This window comes from Arachis hypogaea, chromosome 12 (assembly GCF_003086295.3).
Source record: "Arachis hypogaea cultivar Tifrunner chromosome 12, arahy.Tifrunner.gnm2.J5K5, whole genome shotgun sequence".
In the NCBI taxonomy this organism is placed as follows: Eukaryota; Viridiplantae; Streptophyta; class Magnoliopsida; order Fabales; family Fabaceae; genus Arachis; species Arachis hypogaea.
The window spans coordinates 14,616,905-14,635,784 of record NC_092047.1 but is presented as its reverse complement, the minus strand read 5'-3'; the positions used below and the strand labels follow the sequence as shown (position 1 = coordinate 14,635,784).

The following is an 18,880-nucleotide window of genomic DNA, read 5'->3' as shown; positions in this document are numbered from 1 at the left end:
TCGTGCCTATTGCATTTGCGATAGTGGAGGGAGAGATATCTAAGGCGTGACACTTATTAACTTGCGACAACATGTAGTGACCCGTAATGGTGTGGGCCTCATCTCCGATCGACACGAATCCATCAGTTTAGCTATTGCTCGTAGTAACGGAGTTTGATCTCCTCCTAGAACTTTCCACATGTTTTGTATCAGGCAAATATAATTTAACTTCTTGAAGAAGTTCAAGGCTTCGTACCTGCAGAAATTTATCAACAATATCGGTAAATTTGCATAAAACAAAATTTGTTATTGTTATAGTTACTATTATAATGAATTTTGTTTATAGTTGACCTTTTTTTATCATAGGATATTCGAGGACGATTCGCGAGTACGAGATGCATTATCAGTGATTACGCAAGCAGAATGAGACTTACCCCAATTGGCTGAACCGGATCCCACACAAACAATATGTTTTGGTATTTGATGATGGATAACAATAGTTATAGTGGAATACATTAATTCGATCATGAAAAGAACATACAATCTCCTAGTCACTACACTTATTAAGACAATATTTTACAAGCTTAATGAATTGTTCACCAAAAAAGAGTCGAGATTGAGGCTCATATTAATGCTGGACATGTGTTCTCTAATTTCTTCGACACATACATCATAGTACTGTAAATTATCCTAGGCCTAATAATCTTGCCATATACCATTCCTTATCCTATATCAAAATTAAAAAGTTCAATTATTAACTGTTTCCTGATCGACAACTATTAGTAAAAAAAAAAACTTATATACCTTTATTTTCAGTGGGACATAATACATTTAAAATATATCCAAATCAAATCTTATATCAAAAAGAAAAATCAAAATCTTATCTATATATTTTTTGAAGGTATCTTATCTATTATTTTCACTTACCTTCCAAAAGCAAAATTTAGTAAATAATTTCAACCTGAGAATTGGAAATGATTTCTGCGCAATATTCAATTATACAAAATGGTTAAAACACTGCCAAAAATTAAAGGACACGACGTTTATGAAAAGCTTTTAACTAAAATAGACATAATTATCTTCACGCGTTCATTTTAATTTGACCAAGATTGCATCATAAATTCAGAATGGATAAGTACTCTGTTAACAAATTATTCAATTAGACAAATTTATTAATCATGTTTACAAATCTTGTTCATCTAAAAAAAAAAAATCAATAAACTTTATTATTGATCATATTCATTGCCATTAAAAAAATTGTCAAAGGTCTGGAAATATACAAATTTTTAATTAAGGAAGATACCGTTATAAAACCAATTAATTACTATATAATTTTAGTATAATATTTTTCTGTTAATCGTTTGATCCTTCGTGCCTCGAGCATGTCACCACCGTATAATAATTTTAGTATATTACTACTATCTGCTACTATATATATAATAATTAATAAACCACATGTATAAATTTAATTGCGAGTTTAATTAAAAAATTTAATATAATTATAATTTAATTTTAAAATACTAATAGTATATAAATGAGTTTTAAATTAGTAAAATTACTATTTATATCAAAATTTGTAATTATTTATTTATTAGTTTATAATCAAATATTTATTTATTAGTTTTTTTTTTTTTTTACCAAAGATATGAGACTCGAACCCGCAACCTCTTAATTGAGTATGGGGAGACTATGCCATTTGAGCTATTACTCATTGGCTAGTTTACATTTCACTATATCTGACAATTTTATGTAATAGTTTTATTTGTTATAACTAAATTATTAATTAGAAAAACCCTAGCAGAGAAAGAGTACGTACTCCGTACTCAAGGAGAATGAGAGAAGGAGAGAGCGGGGGCGAACGGTTGAGGGTGAAACACAGTGAGGAAGATGGCCATGCCATCGGAAGAGATAAGGGGGAGAGCGTGGGTGGGTGTGTATCCGGTGTTAAGGAGGGTTCTTCTTGAGAGGGGTTAGAAAAGTCATCCAAGGTCTCTTTTAGAGATAAAGTCATTGGTGCAGAAAAGTCTAAGGCCTTTGCATTAGTAGGGTCTTTATTTGGGGATGGTATCGCGACGGTGACAGGTAAGCAGGGTGATTCTCGTCCACCAAGTGTCAATTTTACCAAGGAGGCAAAGAGTTGTCTAGCTGAACCTTATAAGGAAGCTATCGTGATCAAGGTGCTGGATAAGCATTATGGCTACACGGCTCTCATGCATAAGCTTCGGATAGTATGGCGCATCAAAGGAGGGTTTGATTTGTTGGATGTGGGATTTGGATATTTTTTGGTTAAATTTGATATTGCTGCGGATCGTGAGAAAGTCATTCTTGGTGGCCCGTGGTTGATAGACGGTCACTATGTTGCAATAAAGCCATGGGATGTGGATTTTAGGCCATGCGAAAAATCCTTTGGATCAACGCTGGTATGGATTCGAGTCTCGGGACTTCCAATTTGGTGCTACCAGGAACAAGCAATGCTGCGAATTGCTTCTGCAATAGGGATTCCGGTGAAAGTAGATTTGGCTACTAAGCTTGCAGAAAGAGGAAAATATGCCCGAGCTTGTGTTCAAATTAATCTTGAGTTGCCTGTAATCAAACATATTATAGTGGAGGGTGTGACTTATGAAGTGGAGTACGAGAGTTTACCGTTGATTTGTGCTACTTGTGCACGATATGGGCATGATAAATCGTTGTGCATGGAGAAGGAGTCCTTGGAAGGAAACGGGAATTCCTTTGGTGATGAAAAAAATAATGAAGCCCCGACACTAGTGCCACACAACAATCATGAGATTCAACAAGAGGCTGAATCAGAAGCTCGTGATTTGGGTGAGAATCCTCGTAATTTGGGTGAGAAATTAGGAGTTGTTAAAGGGAAGGATGTGGTTACGAAATCATTGGCTCCTCACGTGCCTGATGGTCATGTTAATGAGGCATGCATGGATGATGGAGAGGGCTGGCAACAAGTGCTCCGTAAGGAAAAATTCACAATGGGCCAGTCATCAGGTTTGAAGGACCAAGATGGAAAGCAGCACAAGTTTGGTTCGAGAAGGGTTCCAAGACCCAATTTGCATGGTGATGGAGGTAAATCAATTGGCATTAGGATGTGGAAGCGAGAAAAACATGAAATTGCGCCATCTCCATCACGCAGAACTCCTGCACGTCGTGGAATTTCTCTACGGAAGCGTCCTCGGCCTTCCTCCTTGCAGAACTCGCCAGTTGATAAAAATGGTGGCACAATGGAGGAAACCTTAGTAGATGGAAGCATGGCAGGTGCAGTGTCAGGAGGTCCGAAGGTGGCAATTATTGAGGATCAGAGTGTGCCAGTACCGCAGGACAAACCACCTATTGAGGTTGGTGATTCTGTTTAGAGTTTTATGTTCTTATTTATTCTGTCCCTATTATATATGGATAGTTTAAATATGATTGTTTGGAATATTAGGGGTGCTTCTAATAAGTTAGCCCATGTGCATTGCAAGGAACTTGTTAGGAAATTTAGACCTGTTTTTTTTATTATGGTTGAAACTCACTCCCATTTTCAGCATTTAAAATTATTCTGGGAAAGATTGGGGTATCACTCTGTTGGTATAGTAGAAGCAGAGGGGCATAAGGGAGGTATTTGGTTTCTATCCTCTATGAAGGGTGTTTGTTGTAAGTTCATTGATGCTTTTGATCAGGGTGTTACTGTTGAGGTTCACTTTGATAATTTAATTTGGAGGTGTAGTGGTATTTATGGCAGTCCTCAATTTAATAAAAGGGTTCTCCTTTGGGATTATCTTGTTACACAATCCATGGTTTTTCAAGGACCTTGGATTGTTCTTGGTGATTTTAATGAAGTCAAATTTTCTCATGAATCTAAGGGCTGTCAGTTTTCTCATCAAAAAGCAGACATGTTTGCTACTTCATTAGGGGATAGTGGTTTGTTTGATCTGAAGACTATTGGGAGGCAATTTTCTTGGTACAGGATGGTGAAAAATTATGTTGACGTGGCAAAAAAGCTTGATCGAGTCTGTATAAATAATAGTTGGTTATCTATCTTTCCAGAGGCTTATGCAGAAGTTTTAAATAGACTTCAGTCTGATCATTGCCCTATTCTGGTGCGTTGTAAAGGTTGTCCTCAGCCTAAAAAGAATCGACCTTTCCGATTTGTTGCTGCTTGGGCTACTCATCCTGGGTATAGGGATATTGTGAACCAGTCATGGTAGTCTGGTAATAGAGGAATTCATGGCAAGCTTTCGGAAGTACAGAAGAATTCACTAGAGTTTAACTCGAAGGTATTTGGTAACATTTTTGTTAAGAAATGTGAATTAGAGCAGCAGATTAATTATTTACCAAAGCGTTTGGAAGTGGTGGATAGTATTTATTTGCGTCAGAAAGAGCGACAGTTGCTTGATGATTATAATAACACTCTAGTGCAAGAAGAGCTCCTATGGTTCCAAAAGTCCAGAGAGCAGTGGGTAAGGTTCGGGGATAGGAAAACAAGATTCTTTCATATTCAAACTCTTGCGCGAAGGAAGCATAATAAGATTCATGGCCTTTTTCTCAAGGATGGAGTGTGGGAAACTGATCCAGAGGTTCTGAGTCAAGAAGCAGAGTCTTTCTATAAAAGCTTATTCTGTCATTTGGATGATGTTGATTTGGGTTGCCTTGGTGATGTGCCTCTTCCTTCTCTAAATGAAGAAGCTTGCAATAACCTTACGGCACCAGTTACTATGGAGGAAGTCAAAGCAGCGGTTTTTCACATGAACTCTTTTAAAGCTCCGGGTTCTGATGGGTTTCAAGCTTTCTTCTTCAAAGAATATTGGGAGATCATTGGTCTTGATGTTTGGAAGATGGTTAAGCAGGCATTCTCCGGTGTTCCTCTTGATCCGAGAATGTTGGAGACTTTACTAGTTCTCATTCCAAAGGTTGAATCACCAGTATCTATGAAAGATTTCAGGCCGATTAGTCTCTGCAATGTAGTTTACAAGATCATCACGAAGGTCCTTGTTAATAGGCTTCGTCCTCATCTTGCGGAGATTGTTGGCCCGCTTCAAGGAGGATTTATTCCGGGACGAGGAACTCCTGACAACATCATTATTGCCCAAGAAGTCCTCCACTTTATGAAGAAGACTAAATCAAAGAAAGGCACACTGGCATTTAAGATTGATCTGGAGAAAGCTTATGACAGAGTTGACTGGAGGTTTTTAGCTCATACCCTTAAAAGCTTTGGTTTTCCTATTCCTACACTTAATTTGATTATGAATTGTGTCACTGCTTCTTCCTTATCTATTCTTTGGAATGGGAGTCGTCTGAATGGCTTTACTCCTAGCCGAGGTCTTAGACAAGGAGACCCTATGTCACCCTATCTTTTTGTGTTGTGTATGGAGCGATTGGCATGCTTTATTAGTCATCAGGTTGATTTGGGCTTGTGGGAACCGGTTGCTATTTCTAGAGGAGGACCAAGAATATCCCACTTAATGTTTGCGGATGACTTGCTTCTATTCTGTAAAGCTACAAAGAGACAAGTGCAAAATGTGATGTTGGTTTTAGAGACTTTTTGCAAAGCATCTGGGATGAAGATTAATGTGGAGAAGTCTAAAGCGCTTTGCTCCAAGAATGTCTCTGCAACAAGGAAAGAGGTTTTCACTGGGGTATCCTCTATCAGATTTGTCCAGGACTTGGGCAAGTATCTTGGAGTTACCCTTAGCCATTCTAGGGTGACTCGTTCAGCTTTCAATGGTGTCCTGGATAAGATTCGGAGTAGGCTAGCAAGCTGGAAAGGAAGTTTACTCAATCGGGCTGGTAGACTTTGCTTGATTAATTCTGTTGTCGCTGCTATTCCCACGTACCAGATGCAGGTCTCTATTTTTCCCAAAGGAATCATTAGTAAATTGGAGTCTATGATGAGGAATTTTCTTTGGAAAGGACAAGTTGATGGAAGAGGATTGAATCTTGTTAGTTGGAAGGTACTGGTTACTCCAAAAAAATATGGAGGTTTAGGGATTAGAGATCCTTATTGTGTAAATATTGCTCTTCTTGGGAAGCTAGTTTGGACTTTCTTCCAGCAGCCAAACAAGCTATGGGTCCAATTGTTGGATGCAAAATACCGATCATCTCTATATGACTGTTTTAGTTATCCTAAGAACAAGGACTCTCCCATTTCGAGGTGTCTTTGCAAGGCTTGGGAAGTGTTGAAGGATGGGTTTGCTTGGTGTATTGGAGATTTGAACCAGAATTTTTGGTTTTCTAGCTGGAGGAAAGAAGGACGGTTATCTAATGAGATCGATTATGTTCACATTTCTGATTCGAATCTCCGGATACAGGATATTTGGTCGGTTGGTAGGTGGCATTTGGATACTCTTTATTCTCCTTTATCTCAAAATCTGAAAGATAATATTCTTTCTTACAATCCAGATGAACAAGCAGGTCCAGAAGTGGGTTGGTATTGGAGTGGGTCTGCTGCCAAAGTCTATAACTCTCGCAATGGTTACTTGTGGTTGTGTAAGCAGCTGTTTGGTTGGGAGGAGCGGGAGAATTGGCTTTGGCTTTGGCGCCAGCTTGTTCCGGAAAAGCATAAATTTTTGGCTTGGTTGTGTCTTAAGGAGGCTCTTCCTACTGCAAGTTTTCGCTTTAGAAGAGGGATGTCGTTGTCGGATAAGTGTCCAAGATGTCTTTCTAGCCAGGAATCGGTTTTACATTGTATTCGGGATTGTCCCAAAGCTCAGCTTGTCTGGCATAGGTTGGATATTTCTTGTCATCCTTTGGATTTGAAGAACTGGTTCTTGTATCATAGCAGAGAGCATCCGTTCAAGTTCTTTTCGGGACTTTGGTGGATATGGCGAGTAAGGAATAATGACATCTTTAATCCCGATGAAACTTGGCCTCCGGAAAAAGTGATTTGTCTAGCATTAACTTCAGAAAAGGAGCTTAGGAATATCTTTGAATTACAACGTATGTCCCTTCCCTCTACTCTAAATGGTTTTTGGAATCCCCCATCCATTGGTACTTTTAAGATTAATTGTGATGCTAGTTATTTTGGTTCGGGTGATAGTGTTGGTTTTGCTTGTGTTATTAGAGATTGTAATGGGAGCTGGCAAAGGGGGTGTTTGGGAATGATTGAGAGTAATAGTATTCTTCAAGGAGAATTGTTTGCTATTTGGAGAGGATATCTCTTAGCTTGGGATGTGGGTCAACGAGATGTTATTTGTGAGACGGATTGTGTGGAAGCATTTAATCTTGTTACTTAAGATGGTTTTGGGTTTATTGATCCACTGGTGCTCAAAATAAGAGATATCATGCATTGGAATTGGCGGGTTGACTTTCGTTTGATTATGAGAGATGCAAACACGGTGGCAGATACTATGGCAAAGATGGCGATGAAGTTACAACTTTCGCATGTGGAGCTTCTTTCACCTTGAGAGGAGTTTAAGAGTAGTCTTAAACGGGACTGTCCCTCTATTTAGGCAGTTCCTTGTTTTGTTTGTTTTGTTTTTCTTTGTTTAATTTATTTCAGTCACCAAAAAATATCCTTAATATACAAAAGTCTTAAAAACAATTCTATCACTTTCTCTCTGAATTAATCGGTGCTTATTTAGTAATGAGATTTAAGTTAACTAATATGTATTTTAAAAATATATATTTAAATTATTAATACATTTTTTTATTTTTTAAATATTTTTTAATAAATACATATCAAATATATTATTAACTTAAGTTTTATAATTTTTTTTATGTTTTTTTAATTAATAATATTAACATATATCCTTATAATTAAACCATATTATTTTCAAATAACAATTAATTTGATGAACCTTAGCTTCATGATTATACTCTCAACAAAAAAAAAGGTCAAAGATGAAAAAAAAAGGTATAAGCATGTAGAAACTAAATTCTATAAATATAAATTCAAAATCAATCCTGATTTCACAGAACTACAAAAACCAAAATTTTATTTTTACTTGTTTAGCGAAAACAATAAATTGAAAACAAAAAGAGTGAAAAAAAAAAAAAAATAATAATAAAGGCGCGCAAGGTTCCCGCCTTCCTTTATAATGCATTTTAAGATTGACGCATTCGCGTTTGCATTTCCCTCTCTACTTTCTACCCTCACAATGCATCACTCTCACCCTAAGGTGGCCGCCCTGCCACCACCGGATGCGAGTGGTGGTGCCGTCGATATCTCCGACGGTAAGCGCGGGAAGAAGCGTGGCAATTACAATTGTGGCCGATGTGGCCAACCTAAGAAAGGCCACGTCTGTAACGTGAAAACTCCCATCTCCGCCGCCGTCACTGCCGTTGCCACCGCCATATCAACCGATTCGTCTCACTATGCCGTTTCTGCTTCTTCCTCCGCATCCGCGCTCCGGCAGGCGGCGCCGTCTCGCCTCCGCCGTGCCCTGTCGTTCGATGACTTCGATGACGGTGGTGCTGCCATTCCCGGCGGAGGGATCGATGCGTCGGAAATGGAGGATAGAGCGGTTGGTGATTCGTTTGCGGAGGCTGATGATGATCTAGATCTGAGAATGGATCTGGATTTGGATTTGGATTCGTGCGGTTTGCCGGCGAGTCTCCTGTGGGAGGTGCTTCGGAGGCTGCCGCCAGCGGGATTGTTGGCGGCGGCGCAGGTCTCCAAGGGATGGAGGGAGACTGCCAAGAGACTTTGGAAGGCGGCGGAGGAGCTGAGACTTAGGGTTCCGGCGAACGTTCACGTCGGTTTTGTGGCATCGATGTTGCAGAAATGCCCTGGGATCGTGAGGCTCTCTCTTAGAATGGAAAGGTGTGACTTTGTGTAGCAGATTTTGGATCTTGTTGCGTTTTGATTCGATCGAATAACAGCAACAATAAATAATAAATAACGAAATCTAAAATGTGTCGAAGCTTTGAATCTGAAATTGGTAGTTAAGAATCGCAAGAAGAAACTAACGCTGCTGTAATATGAATGAATCATGGGAATGGTGATAAGAGAAACCGTAGTAAATGGATAAAGTAAAAAGATTGGATTAAAAAAAGAGGGAGTGATCTCGTTGCTAGCTCGTAAAATAACACTTTTTTTTTTGGTTTATTCATGAATCTAACTCGTTTTGGTTTTTGCAGTGATTTTGACTCAACGATGCTGGCTTGCATTGCGTTTTCGTGTTCAAATCTGGAGTATATGGAGGTCTCGATGTCTGATGGCGCAACCAATCGGATCAATGGGTATTATTCGTGTTCTCATTCTTTTTAGTTTTAGTGGAAAATGAGTTCTTAGTGTTGTTGAACACCTGCATATGTGATTCATGTTAAGGTGTTTGGTTATACAATGTGACCTTAATGTTGTTTTGATTCAATACTTCAACCCTAGAAATTAATGAGCTAAATCTACAGTAACTAAATAATTTCTAGTACGATTTTGGATCTCAAGTTGTGTGTTAACATTGCTTTGTGGTGTAAATGTTGGTTGAAGCCGTGAAGAACTATGTGGTATATTGTCAAACTGTTTTTATAAGTAGAGGGTGCAACTTTTGTTTTGCCCCATTGTTGGTTTACATTTTGTTGATAAGTGCTCGAGACTGTAGTAGCTATTGGGTTTGTCCTTTCCTGTTAATTTCTGTTTCATAAGTGAAAGTCTTCATTTATTTTTAATTTATGTCCAATTACTTGTTCCCTTCTGAATTTATGCTACAAGCTACAAGTTGCTTTAATCCTTAGCTCTATACGAAAGATTGCTGCTTTGTGCTTATTTGCTTTATTTGTTGTTCAACGATGAGAAATTCAGGGCTGAGTTAGGCCGGTTTGTTGCTGACAAGAGAAGCCTCAAATGCCTCAAGATGGAAGGTTGTTCTAACCTGGGTGGCTTTGTCCTCTGTTCGGCTAGTCTTTCTACCCTTTGGCTGTCAGATCTGCACTCTCTTTCTAAAATGGTATTGTTACCTTTCCTTTCTCCTCTTGATATTGTATGGTGTGATCAAACTTTAGATTGATAGAAATGGGCAGGCATTGAGAGGGAGCTTTAGTTACTAACAGTTGCTTCGAAATGTCAGGTATTTAACTGTCCCCAGTTGAGAGAGATTTCGTTGGAGTTTTCTCGACAAGAAAATGATAGTACTGATCTAACAACTATGATTGAAGGACTGGGCAGAAATTGTTCAAGATTGCAGAATATACATATAGCTGCTTTGAGGCTTTCTCATGCTGCTGTGCTTGCTCTTACAGCTGCTCAATTGAGGTTTGTAATCTTGATCTCCATTTTCTGACTGTGATTAACAAATTTTGTTCACATAGAAGTTTTAATCACAATACTCTGAACTTTCTACATCTACTAGTTCATACATATTGTGCAAGCATTAAACGTCTACAAGTTCCGGATGGAAGACCTCCTACTTCCAATTTATGTGGCATGTCAAAGGATGTATATGAAATGAAACTGAATGCGTAACCTGTATGTAACATTCACACACAAAGATCATTAAATTTGCAATGAAGACTTTGGGATCAAACCTTAAATTTATTCCCAACCTCAATTTACATATCTGAAATCCCGGGCTCTTATCCGACAGGGATAAACATGCTATGTCAGGCCTATTTGTCATAAATTCAATAAACATTTCAGTTTTGTTTTTCTTCTATTTTGTTATGATACAAAATTCATTTGATTGGTGAACTTATTGGAATTCATTAAATGTGGAATCATCAGGGGGCTGCGAATGCTTTCTCTTGTTCTCGGATCTGATATTACTGATGCATCTGTTGCTGCTATTGCTTCGAGCTACCCTAATTTAGAATTGCTTGATCTCAGTGGGTATGTATTGTACCTACTTTAATTCATTCACCTTGTTGACAAGCTTCCGATGAAACTCAATGCAACATATTATAATTGTAGTTTGCCTCCTCCCCCCCCTCCCCCCCTCTCAATTTTCTTACACTTCTGGAACATATTTCTAATGATTATCCTTCATCACAGATCTGGCATAAGTGACAGTGGCATAGGAATAATTTGCAATGTGTTCCCTGAAACATTGTCAAGACTCCTTCTTGCCCTTTGTCCGAATGTGACTTCAAGTAATTTCCTCTTATAAGTTCGTTTACTTCACAAAACTCTAGTACTTGCTTGAGTTTCTGCTTACTAATCTACTGTAACATTTTTCAGGTGGCATTCAATTTGCTACTGCTCAGCTTCCGCTTCTTGAGCTTATGGACTGCGGCATGACCATATGTGATCCTGATTCACTTAATCCAACCACTGATGAAGACAACTGCAAACCACAGGAAACATCCAGCACAAATATGCACCTTACAAATCAAAAGTTAATTATCAAACATAGCCATTTAAAGAAGCTCAGTTTATGGGGTTGCTCTGGCTTGGATGTGAGTTTTATTAAGCTGAATATGTTTATTAAATATTATTTTTCCTGGCTTCGGATCTTCATATTTCTTCTTTCAATTAATATGCAGGCCCTATATTTAAATTGTCCACAGCTTAATGATCTGAATCTAAATTCTTGTAGGAATTTGCATCCAGGTATCATTTCATTTCCCTGTTTAGTTATTATTGGCTGAAGGTTTTATTTAACCATTCCAGTGATTTCTTGAAAATTGTAAGATTGATTTTTCTTTTTTAACTGAATTAATTGGCTCAGAACGACTGCTGCTTCAGTGCCCCACGTTAGAAAGTGTGCATGCATCAGGTTGTAAAGATATGTTAATTGGGGCTATTCAAAGTCAGGTAACAGTTATTCACATACTATTTTCCTTATATGTTTATGGATTAATGTACTAAATTTTGGGTCTGAGTTATGTTTAAGGAACAAATTTCCAGTTCATGAATTGAGCATAGTTATTGTGACCTTGTGGTTTAATTCTCCATGCTTCCATGGTGCTGATGTAAAATATATTTGTATAACTTGTATGCAGGTTTGCAATGCCTTTACTGCTATGGAGAACCAATCACCTTCTAAACGTCTACCTGATGGCTCGAAAAGAGTTCGGGTTCCTTATTTACTGGAGGATGAGGTAAAGCACAGAAGAAAAAAACGTAGAACTGCTTTACAGTACTTCTTTTCTTGAGTGGAACAGATGATCTCTTAAGTGTTTGGTTTTTGTTTTAATCCCCCACAATAGAAAATTGAATTAACTAAACTAACATAGTTTGCTTAATTCCTGCTATGCTTTGAATTGTTACACATGAAGATTTAATCTTATTTTTTGCTTTTACAGTGTTCTGAGCCTGATGAGAAGCGGAGGAAGATTGAGAGACGGCTTTGTAATGTGCTTGTGAACTGATCATCTCATGCCCTTTAATTTCCAATGTATACTTGTGCAATATATTGTATGTTGTGATTTTTAAGTTTCAGAAGCATAATCCCCTTAGTAGCCGGATATAAACACGTCATATTTTATTTTATTTTATTTTTTCATGTTAGGCTCCTTAATGAATGCCCTAAAACTGTATCTCATTTCAATTAGATAAATGTTCAAGTTGAGCCATTGTTATGAACATATGGTGACAGCTTCATTTTCAATAAATAAACATTTTTTCTTATGAGATTCATTTTTACCCCGCAGGCTTGTACTAAAGAGCTGCGAAAATGATTATGCTTGGATTAGCGTTTAGAATTCTGATAAATTTATTGTTTAGATAAGTAAATTGCATAGCTTATGTAGAATGTTAAAATCATGTAATATAGTCCAACAATTGATTCTTGAAACCTCATTACTTCAGGTAAAGATTGTTGCTTCATGATGAATTGATTAGCATTCGAATCCCAGGACAATGAGTGTAGTAATACATTTCAACAAGAACGAACAAGAAACAGAAAATACTAGTGAAATTGGGACTAAAATATAACCAATTAAGCAATAAAAATGAAACAATTGCTGTATGGAATGACATTAAACTCAACAATCAGTTTCAGTTTATCAATGACATCGCATGTAGTGAGGAATTGGATCATTACTAAGCTCAGTGTGTAACTGAAAAGGAAGAGACTTAATCATGAGAAAGAAGAATCAGTTTATGCAATTTTTTACGATGAACCTTCTTCTGGTGAGGAGATTATTATAAGAAACTACATGGGACAATTCATTGTAGGAGAAAACACTGAAATCCAATGGCATCACAAAGCCAAGATAGCTGAACTAAATGCTGGTCCTCCTTTGAAGAGAATTAGTATCGGATTTTTTTGAAATGATGGACAAGATACCATGTCGTAGACTATGAGCTCTTCTGCCTCTTCAAATGAAAGAAAGAAAATGACCTCCTACTGAGTACTTCGACTTGCATTATTTGCTCTGGGGAGAGTCTTAGAGATTTCAATTATACCAAGAGAGGGTTCATTTGGTTTCTGCATCCAAGCACATTTTCTCCATTAACCTGGCTGGTTAAGCTTAAAGTTGATGGTAGCTTGAACCCTTCTAATACCAGTGGATGTGGTAATGTGTTTAGGTCATCAAATGGGTCTTGGGTTCTTTGATGAGATTTTCCTCCAAAAGTTTGCACCATGAAGAAGACAAGTGTGAGCAACAAAAAGAAACGCCGTTGCCGGGGATCGAACCCGGGTCACCCGCGTGACAGGCGGGAATACTCACCACTATACTACAACGACTTGTTGTCTACGAGAGGAAAATAATATTTATTTATAGTAACTTTTTTGTTTTCCTATGCTGTTGTTGGCACTCTTGCAGTGTTGCTAACAGGCTGAAGGAGAAAAAACAATCTCTAAGGATATCTGGTTGTTTCATCCTTTGCATCTATGGTGAAATAACACCATTATTTAACCATGCTTTTCGATCAGAACCCGGAAATGGTATACATCTTTGTTTTGGGAAGGAAATCATTTAACATCTTAAATAGTATTTACTATGTGTTACTAGTTGCATGGTATTTGGCGATATGACTTTAATGATCTTCATTAAGTATCAGACAATTTTCACCTCCTTAGTTTTTAGAGAAAAAAAAAAATCATAAATAGTTGCTGATAATTATTTTAAAAGACAACGAAGTCTTTAAAAAATAAATACATTTTTTGGTTTTTGATCTTTATTTTTATGAGATTGATTAGCTCTTCTATCAATATTTTCTATTTGTATTAACGAAATAAGCCTATATGTTATGTTAAATTATTGATTTATCCATTAAGAACCAACTAGAATTAGCAAATTTTTTTCTATCAAGAGTCTCGTCTTTTAAAGATAATTATTAAGGCCGTTTAGTTTTTATTTTTATTTTTTTATTGCTTTTTTCAAATACTTAACTAAATTTATTGTATAAAATTAAGAAATATTATTAATTTTTAAATTATTTTTACTTAAAAAAACTAAATAAAAAATATATTAACGATTAACATATCACATAAATATGTTTTAAAAAAAAAAATCATTGATAGAGAAGCTAACTAATTTGACAAAATTAAATATCAAAAATTGAAAAAGATATATTTTTTTTTATTTAAAAATTTTGTAGTCATTTACAAAAATTATCAAGAATTGAGTATTCACTCTAATTTTTAGGAATCAGTGACCAAATCTCTGATTAATATACCTGGTATCACCTTAAATATTCAATCTTACGATTTTCACACTTCAAAAGTCTAATTTAGGGGTGAGAAGGATTTATTATTAGTTTTATTTTTATATGCATATGACTTGTACCAAAAACCATATTAACATATGACTCATTTCTCTTTAGTAAAATTTCATGCGGACAAATAACACAAATTATATACTTGTTGAAATTAAACCAAATACTGCATCATCATCACCTTTATATTATTGTATGTTAACAAAAGTATAAATGAGTTTGACACTCCTCAATCTACTAATTAAGGATATGACATGCTTCTAGGCTCATCCATGAATACTTAAGAGAGGATTCATGGATCATCTATCAAAATAGCTTTTATAAAACCAGAAAAAACCAAACCCATATCCTATATATGAGATATATTTAGTTTAATTATTTTGTTAGTCTTATAATTTTATTAAATTTATAATTAAGTTTTTATATTTTTTTTAATTGAATTTTTATACTGTTTTTAATCTTGTAATTAGGTCATTTTCATATTAAAAATATTAAATTAACAGAATATTTTTCTCTAAAGATATGTGATTAAAGATCTAATTAGGTTCTTAAATTATAGATATCTTCAATTTGCGAAAAAAATATTCCGTTAACTCGAATATTTTTTACACTAAGAAGGATCTAATAACAAAACTAAAAACAGTGTAAGAACCCAATTGAAAAGAAGAAAATATATAAGATTCTAATTAAAAATTTAGTAAAACTATAGGAACTAATAGAATAATTAAACCGATATATATATATAAACCGATATATTTCAAGTTTTTTTTAAGTATAACAACTAACAGAATAATATGTATATATAAAACCAGAAAAAACCAAACTAACCCATATCTTATATATGAGATATATTTTGTTTAATTGCTTTGTTAGTCTTATAATTTCACTAAATTTATAATTAAGTTTTTATATTTTTTTAATTACATTCTTATACTGTTTTTAATTTTGTAATTAGATTATTTTCATATTAAAAATTTTAAAATTAACAGAATATTTTTCTCAAAGATATGTGATAAAAAATCTAATTAACTTCTTAATTATAAATATCTTTAATTTACGAAAAAAATATTCAGTTAACTTTAATATTTTTTATACTAAAAATGATCTAATAACAAAATTAAAAATAGTATAATAACTCAATTGAAAAAAAAATATATAAAATTTTATTAAAAATTTAGTAAAATTATAAAGACTAACAGAATAATTAAACAGATACATTTCAAATTTTTACTAAGTATATTATGTATATATATATACACACTCCATTTAATTTCTATGTAGTAGTAGTATGTAGTATTTGTTTAGAGATTTAGTTTTAACTGATGATGAGTGTATTATTTTTTTGTTTCCGTAATAGAACTTAATCATGGCTAAATTATTAGAGTTTAGTTTCTTAATTAATTCTTAATAGAGTTATTTCTTTAACAATAATGCAAAATCTACTTTACTAAAATAAATTAAAGTGCATGCATATGATAATATAATGGCGGGGCACAGCTTCTTCGATTTGTCCTTTGTCACACAGTATAAATAGGAGAAAAGATAAATAAATAATAGAATTTTTGAAATTTCATCAATTATTTTTCCATCACCCTTAAATAGCTAGGCTAGTTGTAGTGTTTATTTAACAGGATTCTGAAAATGGGGAAGCAACAATTGTGGTTCACCATGACAAGGAGGGAATTTCCACCATAAAATTAAATAAAAGACATTATTGCAAATAATTTTTTATACATTTTGAGAAATTCTTGGAAATAATTTGCGGTGATGATAGTTATGTTTAGAATTATTGAAAACAACAATTTGATATATTGAGTGTATATTTTTCTTGAGAAGTAATTGTCATCAAAATATAACTATAGTACTGTACCGTTGTATTGATGAACCATTAATTCAATTATGATATTAACTCGTTATTTTTGGTAAGGTCTAAAAACTCACATTATCAACTTGCTGTTGTGGGGGCCTAAAAAGAGTACAACTCCAAATATAAATTGAAGATTTTGTTGAAATTAATAAGTTACATTTTGTCAGAAATTTAACTATGTGTCTTCTTTTATCAACTTAAATTTTTAAAATAAGTAATTTTATGATATTATATTAGAATTTTTATAATTGAAAAGAATAAAATTCGATTTTTTATTCAACTTTTAAAAAAAATTAGTACAAGACAAAAAAAAAAAAGAAAATCTATATAAATTTCGAACAAATCTAAAATAAACTTTTATTTAAAAGAATGTGTTAAAAATATAAATATTTATATATTTTTTTATTAATTTAAATTTTTATAAAAAATAATTTCATAACAGGTTTAATATTGATTATTCTATTAATCTCATAGTATATCATCTCTCCAAAATTCTTTAGCATTTATAAACGAGAAATGGTTGATTTTTGTTTTGGCACATTTTCGAATGCAGATAAAGTGCATTAATTATATTTTTCTCTTCTCATCATTATACTTATACACTTCCGTAGAAACTTAGGTACAGTCAATTTCACATGAAGTTGATAACTGAGAGTTGTTAGATAAAAATTTAGTCAAATCAATCAAACTATTTAACGGCTCTCAACTATCAACTTCACATGAAGTCAACTGCACTTGAGTTTCCACCATACACTCTTAATTAGTTAAACCTAACAAAAAAAAATGAATAAAGTTCTACATCAAAGTAAAATATTTAATTAAATTTATTTAAATTATTATAACAATTTTTTAAATTAAATGCTCCTTCTCCTTTTCATTCTTCTCTTTCTCTTCCTTGTATTTCTTCTTTTTCTTCTTCCAAATTCACGTAAGTTCTTCTTCTTCCCTTCTTTTTTTCCTTCTTCTTCTCCTCCTCATTATTTTTCTTCTTCCAACGAAAAACATGCAGACTTCTTTTTCTTCTTCTTTCAAATTTGCACACGCAAGTTTTTTTTTCTTCTCCTCCTCCTCCTCCTCCTTTTTTATCGTCATTACCAATAACACTAACATTTTGCAAACGTGTTTATTAGTTCTGATTTTCTCTACTGCCATCATTAAATAATTTCGGTTCATTTTTAATTTATTTCGGTTTATTTGTGTGTTAATTTTGGTTCACTTGATGCTGCTGATAAGTATTGACCAAATTTTTTATTCACAAGTAAACTGAGATTAATACACAAATGAAACAAAATAAATTAAAAAATGAACTGAAATTATTTAATGATGGCACAAAAAAAAAACCAGAACTAATAAAGAAATTAGCAAAATGTTGATATTGTTGGTGATGACGATAACGAAAGAGGAGAAGAAGAAGAAGAAGAGGAGGAGGAAGAGAAGGAGAAGTAGAAGAAGAATCTGCGCGCACGAAGAAGGAGAAGAAGAAGAACAAGCGCGGAGGAGGAGAAGAAGAAAAAAGTGCGTGTAACGACGCTCTTTTAATAAGAATAATTTTTGTTGGTATTGGACTTACTTGAATAAACTCAGATAAAAATAAATACTTAAATGTGTAGTAATTCTTAAAAAAATATATATATACTATAAAATATGCACAGCAAAAAATATATAAATAATATTTTTCCGTATAAAAGTACTTATAAATTATTTATGTATTACAGTACACCCCAAATTTACATTCTTATAAAAGTAATATTATACCTCTAAATTTTTTTATGAATAAAATTTAACCAAATTAAATAATAAAATTTAAAAAAATATTAATTATAATTAATTTTTATTATATTAGACAAATTTAATTAAACTTAATTAACAAAAAAGTTTTTGATGTATAACATTATTATTCTTACATAAAAATACAAATCTTTTCCTATTGACTATTTCAACCATTTTGGAACATACATCCTTGTAATTGCATTAATTGCTTGGTTTTATGAATAAGAGAAAATGAATGATGACACAAGAAATATCATAATCAAGATTTCTGTCAGCGCCCTACATTAAATATCACAAAATTCTATCGATGAATTAAATGAAACCAAGATAAGGGACCATATTCAATTTCAAAAAATGTTTGGTAATCGATAAATATTAATAAAAAATAATTAAAATTTATTTTATTTAATATTTATTAATTATTATAATAATTTTTTTTATCTTTTTAATATTACCGTTTAATTTAATTTACCGGTTTATAAATGCATTTTGAAGAAGTTAGCTCAATTCGCACCTATACATATATATGTTTGCACTAATAATTTAATTTAATATTTATAAATTTATATATATAACATATATAATTACATATTTATTATATTTATAATTATCCAACTAATAATTCTAATTAATAAAAAATTATATACTTATTCTAACAGTAATTAAGAATACAATAAAATAAGGTTAGATGGTTTTAGACTAATTTTTTAATTTTCTTCCAAATATTTTATTTA

General features: G+C 33.6%; 1 protein-coding gene and 1 non-coding gene across 2 annotated transcripts; one reads left to right on the top strand and one right to left on the bottom strand.

The window, feature by feature from the left end:
• The first annotated feature begins 7,991 nt into the window (after positions 1–7,991).
• Positions 7,992–12,477, top strand: LOC112726962 (F-box/LRR-repeat protein 17). The gene is made up of 11 exons (XM_025776544.2): positions 7,992–8,731; positions 9,049–9,150; positions 9,710–9,854; positions 9,975–10,159; positions 10,628–10,732; positions 10,895–10,992; positions 11,081–11,298; positions 11,386–11,452; positions 11,571–11,656; positions 11,845–11,943; positions 12,148–12,477. The coding sequence occupies exons 1-11, from the start codon at positions 8,007–8,009 to the stop codon at positions 12,211–12,213; spliced, it is 1,896 nt and encodes a 631-aa protein (XP_025632329.1). The 5' UTR covers positions 7,992–8,006; the 3' UTR covers positions 12,214–12,477.
• Positions 12,478–13,463: 986 nt separating this feature from the next.
• Positions 13,464–13,535, bottom strand: TRNAD-GUC (transfer RNA aspartic acid (anticodon GUC)). The gene has a single exon. It is a non-coding gene; the product is annotated as a tRNA-Asp (tRNA).
• Positions 13,536–18,880: the final 5,345 nt, after the last annotated feature.